This window comes from Bombus impatiens, unplaced genomic scaffold (genome assembly GCF_000188095.3).
Source record: "Bombus impatiens unplaced genomic scaffold, BIMP_2.2 scf_0749, whole genome shotgun sequence".
NCBI classification, from domain to species: Eukaryota; Metazoa; Arthropoda; class Insecta; order Hymenoptera; family Apidae; genus Bombus; species Bombus impatiens.
In genome coordinates this window covers 1-22,992 of record NT_177168.1, presented here as the reverse complement: position 1 = coordinate 22,992, position 22,992 = coordinate 1, and the positions used below count along the sequence as shown (strand labels likewise).

At 39.5% G+C, this 22,992-nt stretch overlaps 4 protein-coding genes and 2 long non-coding RNA genes across 17 annotated transcripts; 3 read left to right on the top strand and 3 right to left on the bottom strand.

Annotated features, from left to right (window-relative positions):
• Positions 1 to 185: 185 nt before the first annotated feature.
• Positions 186 to 6,129, bottom strand: LOC100748704 (protein CASC1). Of its 5 annotated transcripts, none has more exons than XM_033322993.1 (16): positions 5,414 to 6,129; positions 5,137 to 5,341; positions 4,676 to 5,066; positions 4,378 to 4,564; positions 4,148 to 4,288; positions 4,009 to 4,083; positions 3,714 to 3,937; positions 3,415 to 3,599; positions 2,996 to 3,292; positions 2,764 to 2,925; positions 2,462 to 2,615; positions 2,049 to 2,340; positions 1,848 to 1,943; positions 1,482 to 1,703; positions 1,290 to 1,400; positions 186 to 1,229 (listed from the first exon to the last, which is right to left on the bottom strand). In XM_033322993.1, the coding sequence occupies exons 3-16, from the start codon at positions 4,834 to 4,836 to the stop codon at positions 1,089 to 1,091; spliced, it is 2,448 nt and encodes an 815-aa protein (XP_033178884.1). In that variant the 5' UTR covers positions 4,837 to 5,066; positions 5,137 to 5,341; positions 5,414 to 6,129; the 3' UTR covers positions 186 to 1,088. The 5 variants fall into 5 exon arrangements, with proteins under 5 accessions (XP_033178884.1, XP_003492530.2, XP_024226118.1 ...); XM_003492482.4 differs by having other exon boundaries at positions 5,463 to 6,129; XM_024370350.2 differs by having other exon boundaries at positions 5,480 to 6,129.
• Positions 6,130 to 6,405: 276 nt separating this feature from the next.
• LOC100740430 (putative fatty acyl-CoA reductase CG5065) lies at positions 6,406 to 9,909 on the top strand. 4 transcript variants are annotated; one of them, XR_002947427.2, is made up of 10 exons: positions 6,406 to 6,853; positions 6,974 to 7,195; positions 7,317 to 7,565; positions 7,653 to 7,798; positions 7,864 to 7,973; positions 8,051 to 8,243; positions 8,415 to 8,663; positions 8,755 to 8,934; positions 9,084 to 9,261; positions 9,605 to 9,738. XR_002947427.2 is itself a non-coding variant. In XM_024370354.2 (10 exons), exons 1-10 carry the CDS (start codon positions 6,848 to 6,850, stop codon positions 9,583 to 9,585), a joined length of 1,449 nt encoding a protein of 482 aa, XP_024226122.1. In that variant the 5' UTR covers positions 6,406 to 6,847; the 3' UTR covers positions 9,586 to 9,909. The 4 variants fall into 4 exon arrangements, 3 of the variants coding, with proteins under 3 accessions (XP_024226122.1, XP_012245669.1, XP_024226123.1); XM_024370354.2 differs by having other exon boundaries at positions 9,084 to 9,164; positions 9,573 to 9,909; XM_012390246.3 differs by having other exon boundaries at positions 6,408 to 6,853; positions 9,084 to 9,164; positions 9,605 to 9,909.
• Positions 9,910 to 10,052: 143 nt separating this feature from the next.
• On the top strand, positions 10,053 to 15,296 carry LOC100748585. 5 transcript variants are annotated; one of them, XM_024370349.2, is made up of 11 exons: positions 10,053 to 10,422; positions 10,527 to 10,794; positions 10,853 to 10,987; positions 11,650 to 12,252; positions 12,360 to 12,659; positions 12,764 to 13,581; positions 13,696 to 13,869; positions 13,939 to 14,179; positions 14,311 to 14,437; positions 14,520 to 14,701; positions 14,804 to 15,296. In XM_024370349.2, exons 4-11 carry the CDS (start codon positions 11,701 to 11,703, stop codon positions 15,047 to 15,049), a joined length of 2,640 nt encoding a protein of 879 aa, XP_024226117.1. In that variant the 5' UTR covers positions 10,053 to 10,422; positions 10,527 to 10,794; positions 10,853 to 10,987; positions 11,650 to 11,700; the 3' UTR covers positions 15,050 to 15,296. The 5 variants fall into 5 exon arrangements, with proteins under 5 accessions (XP_024226117.1, XP_033178883.1, XP_012245666.1 ...); XM_033322992.1 differs by having other exon boundaries at positions 10,853 to 11,263; XM_012390243.3 differs by lacking the exon at positions 10,853 to 10,987.
• LOC105681301 lies at positions 14,246 to 14,630 on the bottom strand. Its single transcript, XR_004462457.1, has 2 exons — positions 14,494 to 14,630; positions 14,246 to 14,415 (listed from the first exon to the last, which is right to left on the bottom strand). It is a non-coding gene; the product is annotated as an uncharacterized LOC105681301 (long non-coding RNA).
• A 74-nt stretch (positions 15,297 to 15,370) lies between the features above and the next one.
• LOC105681300 lies at positions 15,371 to 17,395 on the top strand. Its single transcript, XM_012390245.3, has 2 exons — positions 15,371 to 16,140; positions 16,201 to 17,395. The coding sequence occupies exons 1-2, from the start codon at positions 16,015 to 16,017 to the stop codon at positions 17,062 to 17,064; spliced, it is 990 nt and encodes a 329-aa protein (XP_012245668.1). The 5' UTR covers positions 15,371 to 16,014; the 3' UTR covers positions 17,065 to 17,395.
• Positions 17,283 to 17,589, bottom strand: LOC112213541. Its single transcript, XR_002947428.2, has 2 exons — positions 17,452 to 17,589; positions 17,283 to 17,368 (listed from the first exon to the last, which is right to left on the bottom strand). It is a non-coding gene; the product is annotated as an uncharacterized LOC112213541 (long non-coding RNA).
• Positions 17,590 to 22,992: the final 5,403 nt, after the last annotated feature.

Below are 22,992 nucleotides of genomic sequence, written 5' to 3'. Positions count from 1 at the left end.
GGGACGAACGAACGGACAAAGGAATGAATGAACGGACGAACACACGAATACATGAGCGGGCGAATGAACGAAGGGGCGAAAGAAATTTCTGCGATCGATCGTGTTCGGTTGTGTACCGAAGTGAAGACTGCTCGCCACGCGTGTCCGGCCCTCGCAGCGCGCAACACTATACATATATTTTTTAGCTTCCTATTGCGTATGCACGTAATGTTTGTTCTAAAAATCAAGAGAAGAATTAAACTGCAAGGTGGGAAGGTGTATCCATCTGTACAGGTGGGTGGGGTGGAAGGAAACATCGATTCGAAGAAATAAGTTGTATTTTTCGACAAAGACTAGAAAAAGACGGACGAAGGGAAAACGGAACGAACGAGCCCCGTTCGAAAAGTAATAGCATTTTCGATTGACGATATCGATAGACAAACAAACAAACAAACAAATAAACAAGCAAGCAAGCACATATACATACACACAAATACACAAACCGTTCGTTGTCGGAAACCTCGACTGACTAGGCCCACGTAGTCAAATTCGCAGTAAAGGACTCTGTCAGTCGTACAGATTTAACGCTTCCTTGTCATATCATTTCCTCGTCGTTGTGTATCGCCTGTTATACACTTTATCGATCTGATCCGTGCGCGCACGCACACTCAACCACCCACCCACCCACACACGCACACGCACACACATTTTGCTCCACATCTTGCCCTTCGTCCCGAGCATTCCAGCAACCGACTCGGTCGCACAATCTCTACCTTACATCATTCTGCTACCTCATTCTCTTTCATTCGACCCTCGACCCAACGACGAAGCGCATCGATTAACTCTTTATCGCTTAACTATAAGCTCGATATCGCTGTGTGTTTCCTTCGAGTCGAAATATCGTTTTACAAACTGATATATCGTTGACAAACTGATCGAACGGAGGCGTTTATTATTTCCTGAATATCGCTTGATGCTCGACATAACGTTGTATATCCGAATAAAGAGAATTTCGTTTGGGAAACGAACTCTCGTCATCCAATCTTATTGCCCTTCTTCCATTTTCGATGCACCGACAGCCAAGTGTCCTTATTTGCAGCTCGATCGAGTTAAGAGGACATGCTGATAACGTTGGTACGTTCGAGAAGTTGAGTAACCGTTGACGCTAATTTATACGACATCTGTTCCGTCAGTAGTCGAGTCTTGATCCCAGCGGTGTTTAACGCCAATTGATAAAGGTCGGCGTAAAACTAAAAAACAAAAGAAAACAAAGAAGAAAAAGGAGAAGAAAAAGGATCGTTTTTCTTTACCTTGATGTCTTCGACGTCATCGAGTGGTAAGTCGGAGAATTCGGAACTGACCTCGGTACACCGTATGCGCATTGTCCGCGAAGATGTTACCAAGACCGTCAGGTTCGTACGCTGAATGGTAAAGTTCAGTAAAATAAGATTAAGTATATATTTTGAAAATAATTAACCGAAGGCTATTTGTTGGCGCGTTACCTGTTTTGCCACGCAACCGTGTACCTCTTTAAATTGCAAAACTATTTCTCGAAAGCTGCGAGACGCGTTCCATCGTGACCAAGAAAAAATATAGGAGGTAGACAATAGAGCCATACACTCTCTCAAGTGTTTCTCAGCGACCGGGTGTTTGATCGAGAGTCCTTTTAAATAGCTGGCAGCGTCCCGTTCCGGAAAGAGGTCGCACCCAACTTGTTGCAATCGCTGCAAGTTGCGCTAGTTTACGCTTTACCGCTAGTACTCTTTGTAAACGACTCGAGCATCGCGAAATATATACAATTTACACGACCGGACAAAAGCAGAGGAACAAAAGGGTAAAAAGTTGAAAGACGAATTACACGTAGTTACCTCGATCAAACATTCCAATTCGAAATATTCACCGATAATTTCCTTAATCGGTGTAGACGCGGCACCGGTAAGTGAGTTCAAACAAACTCGATCTTCCTACGAATGAAAAGGAAACCTAATTATTCGTCAAGAAATAAAAAATCTTCTTTGAATTCTGTATGAATACAGGATCCCAGGTTAAGAAAATGCTATAATACTCGCCCTGACAACGAACTCGGCTTGAATCGTGGCAGCTGTAATGCTGAGAACCACCCCGGCATGTTCTCGTCCGCTTTTTCCCATTTCCGGTTTCAATTCCCAACTTTGAAACGGAAGATTCGCGTATTTGTAGCCAGCTAATCCATGAATTCCTAATCTTCCGGTACGAAACGTGATCGTTTGTTTCTCTTCGTTGAATTTAACATCGTGTACGTGCTTCGTTGACCACATTTCTTTCTCTGGTAACCAATGGGCGACCACCGGTGGTTCGAACCAGAACACCGAATCGGGCAGCCTGTACAGGTGCAACAGCGATGCGAGCAGCAATCAACAGGAAATGAAGAGGGAAATTCAAATCAACAAAAAGGAAAGTAAAATTCGTAAAGAATAAGATCGACGTATTGATGTAAACCGACTTGAGTGTAAGCAAGACGAGCGCATCCATCGCTAGTTCCAGAGCTTTCATTTCAGCTTCGATGACTTCCGGCGTTCTCTCAGACTCCAGTGGTGCCTTAGGTGTCTCGTATGATCTAAGAAACGGTACGAATTTCGGCTCCTTCGGTAATTCAACTGTAACGAAAGTGCTTAAGTGGTAACTGGTTCGGTTTCGGTGGTCGTTTCAATGACGCGATTCGTAATCGAGGTGTTTGTGAACGATAAACACATAATCAATAATGCGAATTATGGCCATCTGGAAGGTAACCCAAATGGTACTCACGAGTAGTTAAATAAGTCTCTTTTCCGAGATCTTTTGGTTGTGGCGGTTGGTAGAGGAGATCTACGCGAAATACTCCACCGAGGATCCTATATTTTCGCAAATTCACTTCTGTATTTTCGCATCGAGTAAAGAGTAACTTTCTGCTTTCCGACATTGCTTCCTCTGTGAAAAAAACATTTCCCGTGCGACACGATATGACATCGACCATTGGAAAATCGGACGACGATTTTACCTTCTCTCTGACCAAGTATCTCGTTCGGGGTCGGCAAATAGGGTAATAGCTCCGTTTTCGAAGGCAACACCGAGGCCAACGTGGATTCGAATTCCGACTGGTAATCTTTCGCCGAATGTGCTTTTTTCTCCTTTTTACCTCGTTTCCTTTTCTTATCCAGCCGCGGTGAAACTGGAGGATATTCCATTCTTTCCAGTATCGCTTTCTTTTCCTCTAGACGTAAACGTCGTCCTTCCGCTTGCTCCTCGTATAATCGAACCTTTTCTTCGTACTCTCTTGTCGAGTATTCCAGAAGATCTATAAAATAAAACACAATGTAGATGTAGATGTAGAGGATGATGGAATTTGTTGAGGTAGTTGCGCCAAATTCCCGCTCACGAGCGAACGCATCGAAAACTGTGTAGAGAAGCATAACGTACCTAACGATGAATTCCACAGATCGAACAAATTTTCTGGTAGTTGGGGCATGCGATAGGAATGAGCTTCGATCGAGTAATGATCGTAAGCAAGCCAAAGACCTCTAATCGCCATACGATGGCAGTCCAAATCGCTCGGCATCTTAATCGTCAGTTTCATTTCTTCGAATTCTATTTCGATCGACTTTCTGCAATTTGAAACGCGTAACGATCAAACTCGATCAGTATATTGTTAACGTTAAGTACTAGAAGAATGTAATAAAACATATCGGTAGATTGGCGCAGCAAGATCGAAAGGGTACCCGTGTGTGATTAACGACGATCGTTCTATATCCCCTCCTTGTCGTTTCAGTCCTATCGGCAACGGAATAGGAGCCCAAACGCAACACACTGCTTTGTTCGTCGCACGAACGTATCTGGTAGTTTTCATGTCTTCTCTGATCATGTTAGACTCGATGTTACGTAGCAATCGGTAGCACGCGAGATCTATCCACCGTTGAAGTTCCATTCGAAGCTTAGTAGCGATCTGTGGCGTTCGAAAATAAAAGTGACAATCGTTGGAAAAGAAGAGAGATTCCTTCCTCGAGATCCACTCACCGATTCGCATTCGATCACGTATTCCTTCGAGTCGATCGTGGAGAAGCGAATAATCCGATCGATCTTGCTCAACAGCTGAAAGATAAAAGTTAATCATGAAAGTTATCGATCGATTGACCAAATTATTCTCTTTACTTACGTGTGTGATCACTCGACACTTATCCTCTATGGTATTCATACTCGGCTCTTTATCTGTCAACGGCCAGAGAAACAAAAATGTATTCATGTCGGACAACGAACCAGGATCTGGTAGACCATCGCAAGTCATGTACCGTGCCCACTAAAATACATCGATAGAAACGGGAAGAGAGAGAGAGAGAGAGACATCATAAAATGGTGGAAATGCGTGATTTTCAACCAAGTACCAACGTTCTCTTCTTGTTTCAGGTTCAATATGTTATTCGCGTACGCTGTCCAATGTCGAGAAAGTATAACGCGTGTCTGCTTCAGCTGTCTCTGCCGGATCGTCGCTTCTTCCGCTTCCATTTCTGTTCTTCGTTTCTTGTCGTATTGTTCCAAACGAATCTCCTCTTGCATGTCTTTTATCATAAGATCCCTGCGTGATATAGCAAAGGAAAAAAGAAGAGGAGGAAAAAAAAGGGAGAGACGATGATGATGAAGTAAAAAAGTACATATTTACGTACTTCGGTTCCTTCGTCCACGTTACCTGATATCCTCCATCCGACTAATTTTATCTACATCGAAGATTCCTGCTTTCACAGCAGACTCATCTGTTTTTTCTTCCGGCGAAGCTTGGTCCTCTTTCCTTTTTTTCTGATTTTTCAGAGACGTGTCTTTGGATCGCGCTATAATTGCGGCCGCTGCCATTTTCTAAATTAATCGAGATTGAATAGAATCGAGATTGTTCGGTTTCTTTCGGGAAACGGCCACGGCGTTTGCGGCTCAACGCGTTTACTAGATCGGCTGATTTGGAATTCGAATGTTGGTCGAACCGCGTTACGTCGCTACACCGCAGACATCAACGCGAATCAAATGATCGTCGCTTATCTCGATTTACTTTACAGCGAAATAACCTGCCATTCGCGCCATCTTTCCACCTAGAACATCGAACGTTCAACAGTACCGAATTAGATTATCGCTAACTGAAATACTATGTTTCTTCCTTACCAAGGATAAGACGTGACGTGGTGCGTCGATGGATTTCGCTCGTTGTCTTCGCGCGATGCTTTCTCTTTCTACTTCGTCCTCTTCATACTCCACGTACAACTTGGAGTCCGAGTCTGAATCGCGGTCATTTTCTTCGTCGAAGAAATCTTGTATGCTTTTCGTCGTTCGTCGGTTATTATTCGACGATGCTTTGCCCTTCGATCCCCTGCAAAATTGACCATTTCTCTTTTACTTCTTATCTTACTCTATTTCTCCCTCTCCTTTGCGTGTATCATACACAAGCTCGACATAGGGTCGAAATGGGTACTTTTTTGCCGAATCGATACCTGTCCGAGACGATCACCTGGTCCAAGTCGAAGCTCGAACGAGTCAACAACGACGCCGTTTCGCTTTGTCGGGGAAATGACGACATCGATGTATTCAAATGGATTAGCGAGAAACCTCCGTTTCTTGTCAAACACCGTCATGAATGTCACGATCGACAGTAACACGTCTGACAACTGCCGACTGCCGTAACCAACTACCAACGATATATGTATATGCATATATATACATGTATATATATGTGTAGGGTGCATCCTATACTTTGCTCTACATATAGCAAAAGAAAAGTAAAACGTATAGAAAAGAGACATTGAATAAGCTGCTTTCGTATTAAGCGATTATTCGTGGGAAATAGACAGCAAACCTTTTTATTCATGATTGAATTATCGGATATTTATAAACATTGGTATGGAAGCTCGTAAGAAAATGGATATGCAGCTATCGTCACCGCATTAATTTCTGTAATAACGTTTAAGAATTTATCGTGCGACTACTTCTATCTTCGAACGTCGCGGGTATGTAGGGTGTTTTCTGTATTTCGACAAATCAAAATATCTCATAAAGGATTAGTTCCAATAAAAAAAAAGTTTGAATAGAAGTTGTTTTGTTTGAAAAAGAGCATCATACTGCGCAAATTATTTTTTTGCAGGTCGAATAGTGGAAGAGATTTTGAAGTTTTTTATAATAAATTTATGTCGAAAAACTATTAGTTTAGCAGATATTTTAACGTAATTTAACGTATGGAAGACAAAGTCAACATAACCACTATTCTTCTTATACCACTTTGCATCTTTCCTTGTTTTTCATACGTTAAAATTTCACTGAAATATAACAAACAAGGAACAAGAAAACGTTTACAACTAAAACTAAACTAAATGTATATTAAGAAAACGGATCTTTAATTCCTTAATACACGTTTCACATGCTACGTTTATTTTAATAGCTACACGCTCAAAACCACGGTCTCTAACTTCAATATTCAATTTATTTGAGTCATGACAATTCATCGTTGTTCGGTGTTTTCCGAGTGCCAAACTTACAAATACAATTTAACAATGGACATATGCATATGCAAGGATTTGCCCTTTCGACCCGTATAAATTACAATGAAATCACTGTGAGGTCAATTTCAATGTCACCACTTCCTAAGGTTCCTGAGGTTTCACGATAGAATCGGTCAGTCAGTTCATCAGTCGATTGGTTCGCCGGTCAACTGATCGATTTGTAGAATCAAAATAAATGAGAAAGAAATAGAAACGAAGAAGAAGAAGAAGCAGAAGGTGCCGGTAGAAAAGCAAACTGAAGAGAAACTTGGGCAGAAATTTTAACGAGGAAGAAGCAAAGGGAACCGGTTCAAGTAGCAGAGTGGAGGAAAATCACTGACACTATGCCTGTAAGTCTTTTTATCGAATAATCCCCCTTGTTTCAAGTGTCTAAATAAGTAAATAAATAACTATAATAAATAAATAAGAAGGAAAGGGTCATACGTTTCGAGGAAAACGATCGGTTTCAGACAGACGTCAATGCTAAGACCAGATCGAAGGAACGTGCCTCGATTGCCGCGTTTTACGCTGGCCGAAATATTTTCGTGACTGGCGGCACTGGGTTTCTGGGAAAGGTGTTGATCGAGAAGCTGCTGAGATCCTGTCCCGATGTTGGAGAGATATTCATATTGATGCGACCAAAAGCCGGACTGTCGATCGACGATAGATTGAAGAAAATGCTCGAGTTGCCGGTTAGTAAGAAAACGAAACGAGTTGATGTTCGTATTTGATGCGTGCAGTAGTAAGTAATTATATACATATAATGAATATACATGCGTTCGTTGTCTCGAAGAGTCTTTTTCGTGTTCGTAGCTGTTCGACAGACTGAGAAAAGAGAGGCCATCCAACTTGAAGAAGTTGATCCCGGTTCGCGGTGACACAAGCGTCGAGGGCTTGGGTTTAGGACCGGTGGAAAGACGAACGATCACCGAACGAGTTTCCGTGATTTTTCACGTAGCCGCGAACGTTCGATTCATCGAAGATCTAAGAAAGGATATATTCTCGAACGTTCGCTCGACCAGAGACGTTTGCATCCTTGCGGGAGCTATGAAAAACTTGGTGGCAAGTAGAAAACATTCTCTTTTTTATCTTAATTTGGGAAATTGTAAGAGCAACCAGCATTCTTAAAATCACTTTCGGTTGCATCAGGCATTAGTGCACGTTAGCACCGCATACGCGCATGTTGACAAACCGGTAATCGACGAAGTTGTATATCCCGCTTTAACAGACTGGAGAAGCGCTATACGAATGATAGAATCCCTAGATGAACAGACGGTGCAAATATTTACTTCCAAGTGAGTATTTTTCTTCCGTCTTTCTATCGGGATTACATCAACAAGTGAAAATCGTTGGAACGCAGGTACTTGGGTTCGATGCCAAACACGTACACGTTCACCAAGCGACTGGCAGAACAGGTGATAAGCGATTACTCGAAAGATTTGCCTAGCGTAATTTTTCGACCGTCGATAGGTACGTAGCGAGGTTCATCTCATAATAAATAATAAATAATAAGTGATAAATAATAATGCGCTCGGAAATAAAAACAGTGATATCGACGATCGAGGATCCTGTGCCTGGCTGGCTGGATAACTTCAACGGACCCGTGGGTATGATGGTCGGTGGTGGAAAGGGAATATTGCGAGTAGTTCGTTTAGAACCGAACGTAGCCGCCGATTTTCTTCCTATTGATTTAGCCATTAAAGTTATGTTGACAGCCGCGTGGAAACGAGGATTAGAAACGTATGAGAGCTAAATCGTAATTCGATCGATCGCAGTTGCGCTAACGTACACCCTTATATATATACATAAGTCTAAGCTGTCGCGTTAAATTTTGGTAGTAACATTTAGTACTTAGTACAGCTGGTAGTACCAAGTACTAACATTTACTTGAAAACGCTCACGTGCATCCAGGATAACCAAGGATCCGAGCGTTTACGTCTATAACGGCAGCTCCCATCAGATACATCGCATCACTAGCAAAGAATTGGTCACAATGGGATTGAGGCTAAACGAAGAAACGCCGCTCGAAGGAATCATCTGGTACCCCCGAACCATTTTAACGTCGAATCGTCTTCTTCATTACGTTCTGACATTGTTGACCCACGTGCTGCCAGCCTTGATCATCGACGAAACTCTTAATGCGATGGGTCGTCGACGGATGTAAGCACGTCTATATACTTGCTCTGTTCAGCTTTTCCTTTTTTCCATTTGATCTTATCAATATTTTCGACGTCTTTTTCACTTCGATTAGGCTAATGAAAATTCACAAGACGATTTACTCCAGCGTCACGCAATTGAGTATCTTTTTACACAACGAGTGGTGTTTTCACAACTCCAACACGTTGAATATTTTAACGACACAAGTGCCACCGGCAGAGCGAGAAATCTTCGGCTACGATTATCATCATTTCAACGTGGAACAATACTTTAAGTAAGCGTTAACGCTTTAAGTAACGAGTGGTACGCAAAAATAGTTTTCAATCAATATCGAATAGTTTTGCTTATCTGTGTTGTTGAGCACTATCAGGTATTCTTTTCTAATACATCTCTAATTTACTAATTTACGTTTCATTTTATTAGGAATTGTTTGATCGGAGCGAAACGTTATCTCTTAAAGGAGGATTTGACACGATTAAAACAGGCGAAACGATATTACGACAGGTAACGTTTATGATCGAGAAGACGCGTTAGGTGACTGCCCCGTTTGCCATCGTCTCACCAGCTATCGTATTACTGACGTCTTCCTCTACCTACATACGTATGTACACGTTCCTAAGGTTCGTTTGATCAATCGCGTGTCGATTTCACGTTTCCATCGATACTTACTACTACAAGCAGACGCGATGGTGGCGCCACAACGCGCAACTTTTGATCGCTTTCGTGAAACGGGAAATGGAAAACGGAAAGCAGGTTGCGGATTGCAGGTTGCGGATTGCAGATTGCGGGAAACGGAAAACCCCGTTCTGATAACGTAACCATATCGTCGCGTCAGATTAAATCCCCTCCCCTGCCTTCGTGTGTGCTAATTTTGCTATTTGCTCGACTAATCTTCGACACTATTCTCTACAGGAAGTTATTTTGAATGACCGGATATTTTTTAGGATGAAGTGGTTCGATAGAATATTCAGCGCATGGTTAATCGTGATGGCAATATGGATATTTTGCAAAGTCGGAATATTTTCGTACTTCCTTGAATCGACTCGCTCTATCGCCTAACCAAGTGTCTGTGGCGAACATGTAATTGTTTCCTCGTAAATTGCAACGAACCTCGTACGATGATGCGACTGACGAAAAGGTGGGATGGAGAATAAGAAGAAGGAAAAAAGATGTATCGCGATATCGCCGCTTGTATCAACGAAATCAACGACAACGTTCTTGCATGAAATAAAGTAGATTGAGAAAAATATTCCTCTACGATGTTTCTTTCTTTTATAAATAATATATTTCGTTTGACTGACAATGAGTTTCGAACGAGCAGGACGCTGCGATTCTCGCTAAAAGGCGATAAACTTCGGACGTAGGAAATCCGATTACGCGCAAAGTCCGTAAAAAGGCCAATCGCATGCATAATGTAACGAGAATCTCCCCAGTTGTTTTAATTGTCTGGAAACCGCAGTCGTCTCAGGTCCCGCTGCCATAACTAACCACGATTTCGTTCCCCCTCTCCTTAACCGAGATGATTTCGACCGTTTCACGAGTAAATTCCTCCTTTCGTTTCTTTACCGCTTCCACTGCCACTTTCCGTTGTCCTTGTTTACTTCGCGTTCAGTCGCGATCAGTACACATAGAATACATACGCTTCGAAAAGGAAGAATTGCACGACGCAACGGCTAGAAATTATTTCAAATTTCGGAACAAAGTGATCTATCTCCTATGGCGTTTTCTGCAACGATCGTAACGTGAATCGCAATGCAATAACGTAAGTGTCTTGATAACTCTGAGTAAAATTTTGTCTTTGTCTCTTCCTTTGTTCGTTTATTCTTTGGCGACATGCATACTGTCATCTTTGTCTTTTTCGATTAGAATTCGTACGACTATGCCAACTGGATAGTTCCCGTGTGAACCAACATGTATACGCGTCCATATGCAAATGGAGTTGAAACATCGTCATCGTCGTCGATAGTTGCGCATGCGCGTCCGCTATCGCGAAACGGACAGAAGCGTGATCAGTCGGCGGGTCGGCCAACTGGTTTAGCGCGTGTCGGTTTCTCGACGGTCAGAATCGATCGTTACGATTATTATTTCACGAGAGAAGATCGTATGTGAGGAGCGATCGGACGAAAATAGACAGGTGGGCCGACGCGAGACAATCTTTAAATAGGTGGGTAAAGTTGTGTGATTATCCGTAGATCGTGGAGTGACGAAAAGACACGATGATATCTTTCGTGGACACAACAGAGCAGTAACGGCTAAACTTCGCTTCAAGCTACCGCCGAGTGTCCTCTAACGCCCTATGTTATTTATTGAACGCTCGCAGATTTCGTGTAGCTATTTAGTCGTTTTGTAATTCAATAACGAACGCAGTGTATGCGGTGAACGCGTGAATCTCTTTTTGCCATGTTAGCCATAAACAGTTGTCATCGTTCTCATTTTTTTACGGGTGACATATTCGCGTTCCGATCCAACGAGGCGACTACACTGAATCGTCGAACCGGTTGCAGAACGATCGATCGATAGTGCACAATCGTGTTCGCGATCCTAGTTTATCTAGCATTTAGTATGAATAATTAGCTTTCTAAGCGATACGTTCAAAACAAATGGTAAATACGATATATTCTACGAACAGCTTTTATTTATTATATCATGAAAAGAGCTCTCTATCTATCGTGATAATAGAAACGCAACAGTGAATATCGCCGTTTTCAGGACTCCCTTGTCAATTTTGTACCCCTTGTTATTGTTTATGCGACTTACCGTATATCGTTTATTCCTTATTTCGCGACTTTATCATATTTTCTTAACTCGTTGGACTTCCAAATAAACTAATTATTCGCGCACACAGATATTATACATTTTTGCTTTTGCAAGCGAAACAAATACGTAGAATTTTACAAATTATAATATTGCGTTACAAACATTATTTCTCTTTAGATATAGGAGTAAATTCGCGATTATGATACGTACTGTATATCGAATTTGTTCGCAGGTAAAAGGTCATAAGGATATCTTTTCATTGAAAAGGCAAGGATCATCGAACATGACGAATATCAACGCAGTGCCTGTACCTCGGAATCAAAATGCCGCATTAAATTCCACTAGTTTTCACTTGTCGAATGGGATCGAAAATGTAATCGACAAGATCGAGAATCTTCGGCTTACTCACGACACGGTCGATCAATCGAATGAAATACGCGATTTCGACACGTATCGGACGAAACACAACGTACGAAGAGTGCCCGGCTGTCAAACGTCGAACAATAACGACATCTACGACTGCGATCATAACCATGATAGGGAGAACGATCGAAACGATCTGATTGAACGGGGACCGATTAAATCGCAATTTTGTTCGCTGACTCGCAGTCAACCTTACTGGACGAGCGTTGAACAGCCACGGAATTTTCAAGCAAACGAAACATTTCCAATCGATTACGATAAAACCGCGGAACAAATTCTACGTGATAAAGAATGTAGTGAAAAATTGAACGCTTGTCTCGATCAATTACAAGATTTGGAGAGAACGAGCTGCACTTACGATAGTAACGCTAGAGATGAAGATAAATCGCAAGTCTATAGTTTAAGGAAGGATGTATGTACTTACGTTTGTTTTTATAATCGAACAGGCTGTTCCTTTTTTCGAATGAAAGTTTTATCAGTTAGGTTTTTCTTTAAAAACGTTTCACACTTCATTTTCAGTTTTCTTCGACTCCATCGACGATCGTCGGAAACGCTTTAAGCGACGACTTGTTATTATTGGAGAATGTGCTATGCGGAGCTTTTCAAGCGGCCCAACACGTAACAAAGAAGAGTTTCCTTCGTTCGCAGGAAACGGTGGAAGCTTTCTTCGATACTTGTTTGACCGATGGTAATACGATCGTTTCCAGTTCTGAGAGTTGTGAATCGAATCGTACTCACTCACCGACTTTGCCCATTTCTACACATTCTTCGGGAAGATCGCAACCAAAGACGAATCACAGCCCAATCGGCTCTCCTCGGGTAATCGATATAGTATACGTATAAGCGTTTCTTATATGCTTAGAAAATTTCATCTGTGATCAATATTGCGATATATGCATAATCTGTTCGATGCCAATCCTTAGATCACCGCCACATCAACGTGCAGACCGGCGCAGATTTTCTCCTGTTCTTCAAGCTGTTCGCCTTCTTCTTCGAATCAGTCGTACGGTGACACATCAAGTCCGAACAGTTCGTTTAAGTATCAGACAGCAGCCGGCTCGCGAATCGAGGAACAGGATTTCGAAAATTTCCAGTTTTGCAGGCTCGATGGCGATACTGTCGTCTCCAACACCGTAGTAAATAATATCGACGATAATGAACTGTGGTCACAAGTGATGGATGAACTAGTGAATAATTTAAACGGAGAAAAAGACAAAGTGGGAGAAACATATTTGCAGGACCCTTCGAAAGTGGAAAACGCCACGAATACGATTACCTTCCAAACCAATAACTTGCAGCAAGTCCGACACTCTTCGAATCGCGATGATATCCCCAACGAAGGTGTAACGGTTGCGAAACCTGTGTCTTGGTCCGACGTATCGTATCCTCCGGTATCACGAGCTAACATTCCTCAGAAAGATACCCAGAAGATCGAAACGACGGACAATGCTATAAATGCGCCTTTGCTTTCAAGTTACACAAAATATGATAAAAGTTACGGCACTCTAGTTAAACAACGTCCGGCAGAAACAATCAGTACGAAGGACGATATCCATCATGAGCGTAATTTCTCCCCGTTGTTTAACTCGTTTGGTGACTCCTCGCCAACCGCGGGCGCGATCATCGCTACAAATTTCAGCTTTGATGATTTTACTACGAAAAGCTTACCAACGAGTCCTAAAGATGATTATCAAATCCCAAAGATGGTTGCTTCGTTCGAAGATCATTCTCAGCAACGCTGGTGAGTCTCGTTGAAGCTTGATAAACCGTTGCATGAGATACGGTGTACCAAGAACGATGCGGCGCGAAATTCAATTGTATGTGAAATTGATACTGATGTTCTTTTGTTATGCAGTTTTAGCAATTCCGATCGAAATACGATACCCTGGTCATCGTTAAATTTGCCATCTGTAAAAGCAAGCGAAAAATTGAAAGAAAAATTGGATCCGCAAGAAGTGAAGAAGGCTATGATTAGTCTGCTTAAACGGTCGGCAAAAGAACTAGCCAAACAGGACAAAGATGGAGATACGTAAGTGATTTCAAATCGATCGATTATGTACTCGTGAGCTGCTTGATGTAATTGCTTTTCTGTCCACAGAAAACTGATGTGCTTGGTTGGCAACCCGAACGAACTTGTTCAAAAGATGGCCTATTTGGTACCACTCGTAGAACGTATGAGTACAATCACAGGAGCTTTAACGATTATGAACAATCGCGGCGATGATGCGCTTTACTTGGCTGCTCTGAATTGTCCACAATTTCCGTTCGTTGCTGGTTATTTAGCTGCGACTATGTTGGAAAAAGGAATCAACTTCACTCAACGATTGTATCATACTCGAGTATATTACTTTCTCTTCCTTTCTTCCCATCATTCTTATTTCTCTCCGTCATTTTTTCAATATGCAAAATGTTTTTACATAATGCCTTCCTGATTTCTCCGTTTCTTAAAATTGTTGCATCCTTGTTACAGGGGGATACACTGATACATTCGATCGCTTCACAAGGGGATTCTCATGAAGAAACTCTAGCTGAATTGTTGGATTTGAGAACCATCCAAGGGAACCGGCTATTTGACCTATCGAAACGTAACTATGATGGTTAGTTTGGATTATAGTGTTTCTCTCTCCTTGTGAAAGAAAACAATCAGTCTTACGTTTGTTCGTGTTTCCTCGTACGTAGGTAGAACAGCGCTCCACATTGCGATCGAATCGCATATACCATTTACAAAAGGAATCACGTCATTGGGAACGATAAAGCTACTGTTAAAATACGGAGCAGATCCTAGAATCAAAGAAACAAAATATGGGAACAATGCATTACATATGGCGGTTTCTTTGGATTGCGATCCTGTTCTTGTAAAGGTATTGTTTTATTCATTGAGAGTCGGTTTGTTCTACCTTTACCATAACTATTTCTCATCTTCCCTAATCGATTTGATTTATGCGCAAACGCGCTACCAATAGTTATTACTGGATACTTGGGCTTCTGATTTGGTGAACGCCGTCAATTACAATCACGATACAGCGTTGCACGCGGTAGCAGCTATGTCGACCAACGTTTCCTTCGACAGACAGAAGGAAGTGTGTTGGCTATTGGTTCAGGCCGGAGGCCACACGAATTTACTGAATCATGAAGGAAAAACACCGTTAGATCTTGTTTCCACGGACAGGAAGGGAGCTATCAGAGAGATTTTTCACAAGAGGTCTTAAGGACGAACGTAGCATCGCAATATTTTAATATTGCAATGTTGCTACACCGCACTCTCTCGTATCGTTTTACATATACGTATATTATCGTTTACGCATCTTATCATTCGAACTGTTTCTCTGCTACAGACCGTCTTTTATACAGTCTCCCAAATATGGATAAGAAAACAAATCAATTTCGATAACAGGAATTAGGTTGTAGAAATATCGTTATACAGATCCATGATACAAATACACAGTTGAGATGTAAGTGCTGTTTTTCTTTCAAGATTTCATAACCATCGGCTATATATATATATATACAGTTTGTATATATACATATGTACATAGTATGGCAAGTTTATCATAAAAATAACGTCGCATAATGGAAAATATCGCAACCGACATTTTTTTGTACAACCGCATTGCAGAACTAAAGAAAAATGAGAAAAAGAACGAAAGTTATCGAATACGTTGAAACTTTATCGAACTTTTGACGGATTTGTATACATTATATCCTTTTCCGGTACAAAATTGAATAGTCGAGTACCATATGTTTCGAGCGAACTGACTCACGCACATTACCCTATCCCAAATTTATTGGATGGGACGTGTTGCCACCGAATTACCCGTATGTCATTCAATATGAAAGCGGCATGAAACAAGTGTCCATCTTAATCCTAACGATCAGCCTCTCGCAAGAGTTTATTCGATGTTCGACCTTTGTAGCGATACCGTGTTATTTTTTTCTACGTTTCTATCATGTAAAGTTGCTTTAAGTGCATTATAATTTTCGTTCTTCTGCTAAACTCGTGAATTTTAAGCAATTCAATCCCAGTGAATGTTTTATAAAGAAGGAAAAGAGGAAGGAAGGAAGAATATACATATATATATACATATATAACGGAAAAGAGTCGATCGGAAATACGAGATAAAGTTCAGCCTACAAACGAAATTTACGGAGATAAATCTCTGGAAAATTGTAGGAAATGAAGACAATATCGACAGTGATGAGTAGTTGCGCGCTATTACTGATAACAGCTGCAAGTAATATTAGCGAACAATGCAAAATTCATGAAATGACGACAGTTGATTGCCACTGCATTGGAAATGAGGTATGAGTAATGTGAGTAATTCAAAAAGGATTTCGTTGCAAAATTTCTTTTCCTTTACAGGAATTTTTCCTGCCAGAAGGATACAACTATGAAAATGTGACGGCTATACAAATCGCGTCCTGCAACATTGCGAATCTTCATTTTTCCAGTTTAACGGAAGCGAGTCAAATTACGGAAATTATCGTGCAAAATATTAGTGAACGTTTGATCTTTGAATTATTTTTAACATCAAAAAGATTGAAACGACTCAAGTTGTCGAGAATTGGCCGAATACCATTAATTAGTCGTGACACGTTCGTTAGACTTAAAAGCATTGAAACACTTCGTATCGAAGATACGCGGATTAATAATTTCGCGGAACGATTCACCGACATAGCGATAACCAACTTTTCGATGATCAATGTTACGATCGAACGTATCGATCAGCTTAGTTTCTCGGCAAAGGGTGAAATTCTACACATTAAAAATAGTGAATTTCAAAATGTTACAGGTTCGTTGAATTTCGCTTACTTCTCAACCGTAGAGATTCTTCATTCCAAGTTTCAATTGAATAAACCGGGTTATATATTGATCGAAGGTAATATCGTCTATATCGAGGACTGTGTTTTTTCCAATTCGAGCGCAAACGTAGTTGCGGCGGGAAGCATTAAGATAAATGATACTTGCGCAGATGGGAAAAGCTCTATGAGACTCTCATCGAATAATATTAAAAGTGTAAACAATCGATTGCCTACCGAAATCATTTATACCAAGAATAAAAACGAATCAGAGCATTTTTTCAGTCGAAATAATACAGTGTGTATTGCTGGAAATTGCAAATGTCCGAAAAGCAGTGGTCAGAGTCCACAGTTAGTAAGCATGTTTCTGGCATATACTTTCCAATTTTTCTTACCAATCGTTATTCTGCTATCGATACTACCTTAATTTCGTTTTGGAACAAGAAACGCCTTATCTTTTTCTTTGTTTCTAAACTATTCAAATCATGGAATCCTGTTATTCGATGAAATTATTCTCTATCGTTCTGTCTCTTATGACACATGTTTTCTCCATCCCTGAATTATGTATGCAATTAATGCAGGACCTGGTTGTTCTTTGTTAAATGATTTTCAAATTTTTCTGAATTTTCAATTTTAATGCTTTCATTCAATTCTAATACTTTTATTTAATGATTGCTGTTAACACGTACGTAGATTCTTCTTTCATTGTAAATTTTCTATAGTTTGATGGCCTGAAAACATATAATTTATAAATATAATAGTGGAGTATACTCCTGCTTATGATTGCTTTTTTATGTACATAATATGTGATTACTTTTACCAAAGAAAAAAATTACAGTATAAAAAAAGATATACGTTGGATGCTGAATACTTGATAATTGTATTGTATTAATACATTGCATCTAACATGATTAATACTGTCAAACTTATCTGGTATCTTAGTATTTGCAGTCTGTAATATCGTAGAGTAAGCCAAATTCATTCAAATGTGACAATTTATTCCATAGCTCCATGATCCGTTCCTACAAAATAAAAACATATGTTATATATGCAAATTTGAAGAATTTTTGGGAATATTATACACAAGCTAAATTATACAAAACAAAGCATAATTTAAAATTATAATTCTATATCATGTAAAACTTGAAATGTTTTTCACGTTTTATCTTCAATCACCGTCGTGAACTATAAAAATGAATAAACAGAAAGTGCAAATATATGTATCTTACTCTATTGTTGAAAGATTTCATTAGAGAAAATGCATTTTTTGTAGTATGTGTAGAATACAGTGTAACATCATGCCACATAACCTAAAATATGAACCTTGAAAGAAGGAAGTGATATGTTACCCCACAATATAAAACGACAAGTTTCGAAATACATAATGAATATTCAGTTTTATCAGAGAACTCGATAGTGGACATAAATTTATGAATAAGAATCCTCTTTCATTACATTTACGAAAAAATATGTCAAATCTAGTGAGACGGATTGTCTAGTAACAGTTACTATGTAAAATTTCTATATTTTTTCTGATTAATAAACGCAATAAATTTGTAAAAATGTAAAGAAAATAATACAATTTAATCTTATATCAAATTAATCAAGATACCTAATTCTCGGACGCAAATAGGTTGTACCACGATCTATACAGATTTGGAATACAATCTCATTGTAGGAGTAAGGCTCTAGATGTTCAGGCGATGTTAGTCAACTCGTCCGTAGTCGGACGCTTCAATCGACAAGTTAGGATTCGTTGTGTAAAGCAATCTGTGTAACGCAAATAAAAGAATAGCGCGGTCTCGGTTATTTCCGTCACCTTTTCTCTCTCCAATGCATTCACGTACTTGACTCCTGGTGGACCGAATATCAGGGGGATATAAGAAAAAAAACAGCATGACAATAATGATAATAGAGACTAAGTTTTGTCTGACATATACGATTACTATGATTATAATATTATTAGTTTGTATCTAACTAATGTCTAACAAATGTTATACAATACAAATATATGTTTCATTATTAGAAACCTCTGTAAACTAAAATTATACTATAATTTTGCTTTTTTAGTAGAAAATTATGGATTATGATTGTTTACATATTTATAGACAATGTCAATAGTTACACAATTTTTTAACGAAATAAAAAAAATTAAATAAATGCTTACTTTCCAATATTGGCGTCAAATATTTAAATATATGTATACATATCTTATTTGGAAGTTGTAATTTCAAGCATTTTTATTGGAGATAATACATATTTAACACTAGGTTTACGGACGTTTCTTATATACCTATCTCTAAGAGCACCCGTCAAATTGACGGGTAAACGAAAACACGCCTTTTCTTTAAAAAATCGGTTTATTCAAACTAAGTCTGAATTAAACAATATTAGGCTTCACGTTTAAATAAATTATTAATAAGTAAAGTCTCTTTTTAAAAAATGGTTTCTGGAACACGTTTATAATTGTCTTATACTTGTACACCTTATAACAAGTCTGGCTATTACTTATAAATCTGTTCCATATTTCGGATATCAGCGCTAATTTATCTGTTTGTAATCTTTCGGAAGCTTTCAATGATCTTGCTTCATATGCGCCTAGGGCATATAGAATTCTTAGAAAACTACGTAACTCAGCAATTGTGATTGATCAGTCTTTTTTCAAAACTCGATGTGCCTCGGTTTCAGTGCAATCTTTTATGTGTCCCATTATGTGTCTGTCAATTGTCAATTCGAAAGCACTAGTTACACAACCCTAGATAATAGATAGAATAGATAATATTCTCTTAGCATAGCCAGTAGGTCCTGCGATATCCTTGAATAGGAACGGGCGTCCCATCCCTAGATCCGCCTGCTTTCAGTTTTATCCACTGTGTCCCGTCAATTGCAATTTCAATTTCACCCATTACATTTTGGGACGTGTTTGGAATGCTCGTCCTCTCATCCTCGGAGTCAGAACTAGAAAAAATACGCATCCTTTTCTTGTTACGACACACTTTCAAGAAGTTTTCCTTTTCACTATCCGAAGATCCTTCTATCCCTCCACTTTCAATGTATTCAGAATTTTCACTGTCAGCTTAGAGTCAACAAACACCGAAACCCCCTAATCACTGGACTACTTGATACGACGGACCAGATTCGCAGGCTGAAGAGACACTACCCGCTAGACCTAAACGCTAGATTCAATTAGTTATTTAAATTAAGTAATATTTACTTATTTATAATACTTACTTATAAATTATACTTATCTATAATAAGTATTAACTTATTATAAATAATCAGCCATGTCACTGCGTCACGCCAGAAAAATTACTGAAAATTCTCAACGCGAGAATTGATTGTAATTTTAATAAATAATAATAAAAACAAAAAAGAAAAACTGTCAGCTTCGCTTTGGCCTAATTCACTCCGATCTTCTTCGGAAGTATCCTCAGAACAATCTTCACTGATGTTAACAATTTTGTTCAATATCTTATTATATCTCCTGGATTTACTTATGATTGCTAGAAAAGGGGGATTGGTTAAAATAAAAAAATACTGTGCCCAAATTCAATTACTATTGTAAATACTTACAATAAGCGGGCACTGTCTACAATAACTGAGACTTTTGCATACTGTCTTTGAAAAACGTTCTTACACTGTCACTGCAGCAATCATACTGAAGATCGTTATTATAGTAAAAACTTTTCTTTCATTCTTATATTTATTATTGGAGGAATGGTTTTACGAACGAAGCAAACATATAAGGATTATTCATGAAATCAGCTAGCCCGTCAATTTAACGGGTGTTCAAATTTCAAAAATTGAAAAGCTTAGGAAAGAATAATTGTGTTTATAAATTCTTTGGATGAAATGATTAATATACGATACAAAATGATTAAAATTAATGCTACGGTTTTTGGGGTATTTCATTTCGAAGTTTGAAATTCTTCAAATTGGCGGATCCCGTAAACCTAGTTTTAATAATGATTCATAATTAATATTCATTTAAATAACGTTTTTCTCTATCAAATGAAATACTTATTTTGAATAAATGGAGAAAAGTTATGGGAAGTACATAGTTTAATCACAGAGGAGATATAAAAATAGATAAATCACCTTATGGACATTTCGCAGCTCAGTGTGATTACCGTACCGACTTAGGCATTCGATTTTAATTTTAACGTCCTTTACTCATGAACAACGGTCACTTAAGAAAGTATTTATTGTAGAAGTGTTAGTGACAGCTAACACACGACTGGAGACGTTTGATAAGCAATTGCAGGCTCAATGCAACGATGGTTTGTACCCTGCGAATTTATAATATACAGGGTGGTTGGTAACTGGAGGTACAAGTGGGAAAGGGGTGATTCTACGCGAAAAAGGAAGTCGAAAATATAGAATAAAAATTAAAAAAAAAAATTTTTTTTTTAATTTTTCCATCGAGACAACGATCTATAGCGAGATCCGTTGTAACGAGATGTGATAAAGTGCACGCGTACCGAGCAAGCATTCAAAGTCGATTTTCTCAAAAACAAAGCCTCAAACGAAAACTTTTTATTCTATATTTTCGACTTTTTTCGAGTAGAATCACCCCCTTTCCGCTTGTACCGCCAGTTACCAACCACCCTGTATATACGCACATATTTATATGTACGTATGAAGTGATAACGAACAAAACAACGCGTCGCAGCTTTGCGGCGGTTTTTATGATATTATTAAATTAAATATTTTCAAAATGATAAAACATCTTTAAAACTTTCTTCGTATATATTTATAAAACTTTCTTTCATATATATGTCGGAGATGGAAGGACAGCGGGACTTTCCGTCGGGAATGCTGGGAAAAACTTCCCATCACCATAGTCAAGATTTTAATGTTTAAGCAATAAAAATAAGGAAAACAACTTTTAATGTTCCAACCTGGCGTTACGATGATGGGTTCAGGTTTAAGGTGACATAACGGGTCACCGGACGTAGCCACGGTCACGGGAGGACCGCGTACCTGACAGAGGTACGGAATGATTTTATGACTCTCCTTAAAAACAAGAATTTACCCGAGAAGCGGGGACAAGAGTATATAAGGGTAGGTTCATCTGGATTGAGAGAATTTTTAGTTAGTGAGTCGTTGAGCGAATTGCCGAGTAAGTCACGCTGATACTGGTCATCTCGTGGATTCGTTGTCACCATCATCTCGGACATCCTATTGCCGTTACTCATAGCCTCTTGTAGTGCCCATATTCGCAATGATAAATACTAACCACATCCGCGACGATAAAGTAAGTAAAGGTTCATAGAACGCCCCAAAGTGCCAACCTGACTCCGACATATATATGTTGGAGTTACACTGGGAGTAAGGTTGTGGGCGTCAGATGTATCTTCACGGGAATTAGCCATTAATGCGGTACAACACAGGTGTAGTTTATTACAATAATGGGATTGTTACAGTCTTGACAATTAATCATAGCGATTAGGCACTCGCGACGTTAGTGACAATGGCTTCAGGTTCGTCAACGAATTTACGGTCAACGGGATGACGAATGCGATCTGATTCACGTATGACTCCACGTACAAGTAACTTATCTGCAAGAACTCCAAGCCAAAGAAAGAAGAAGAGCGAAAGAAAAAAATCCAAGTGGGACTGTCCTTATATATTCCTCTCCCCACCTCTCGGGTCCATCTTTGTTTTTAAGGAGAGCTATATAATCATTCTATCCCTTTGTCAGGTACACGTCCCTCCCGTGACCGTGGTTACGTCTAGTGACCCGCTATGTCACCTTGAACCCGAACCCATCGTCATAAAGCCAGGTTGGAACATTAAAACTATTTCTTATTTTTTATTGCTTAAATGTAGCTATAGTAAAAGTCTGGACTAGGGTATTGGGGGTTTTCCCAACATTCCAGACGGAAATTCCCGCTGTCCTTCCATCTCCGACATATATATGTCGGAGATGAAAGAACACCGGAGTCTTTGGAATTTTGGATAATTCCGAAACATTGTAATCTAGAGTCTACTATTATTAATTATTATTAATTATTATAATTAAACAATTGTAGTTATTCAATCCGATTGTAATTGTTCGCGAGTTGTGATGATGAGCTTGGGCTCGAGGCGACAGTCAGTCGCCGAACGTAGCCGCGGTCACGGGATGAACGCTTTGTCTAACAAAGGTATGAAGTAATTCTATAGCTCTTCTTAAAAGAAATGTTTGTGGCGGCACGCGACAGTAAACATTCCAACGGTTTCTGTCCCGTGGCTTGCCACACGCAGACCCTATTCTTCGAGCAAGATGATTGCCAGATGTCGATGCGATCTTAGAATTTAGTTGACTAAAGTCCTTCAAACAGTCTTTGTCCCAGCTACGGGAAGATAGGAG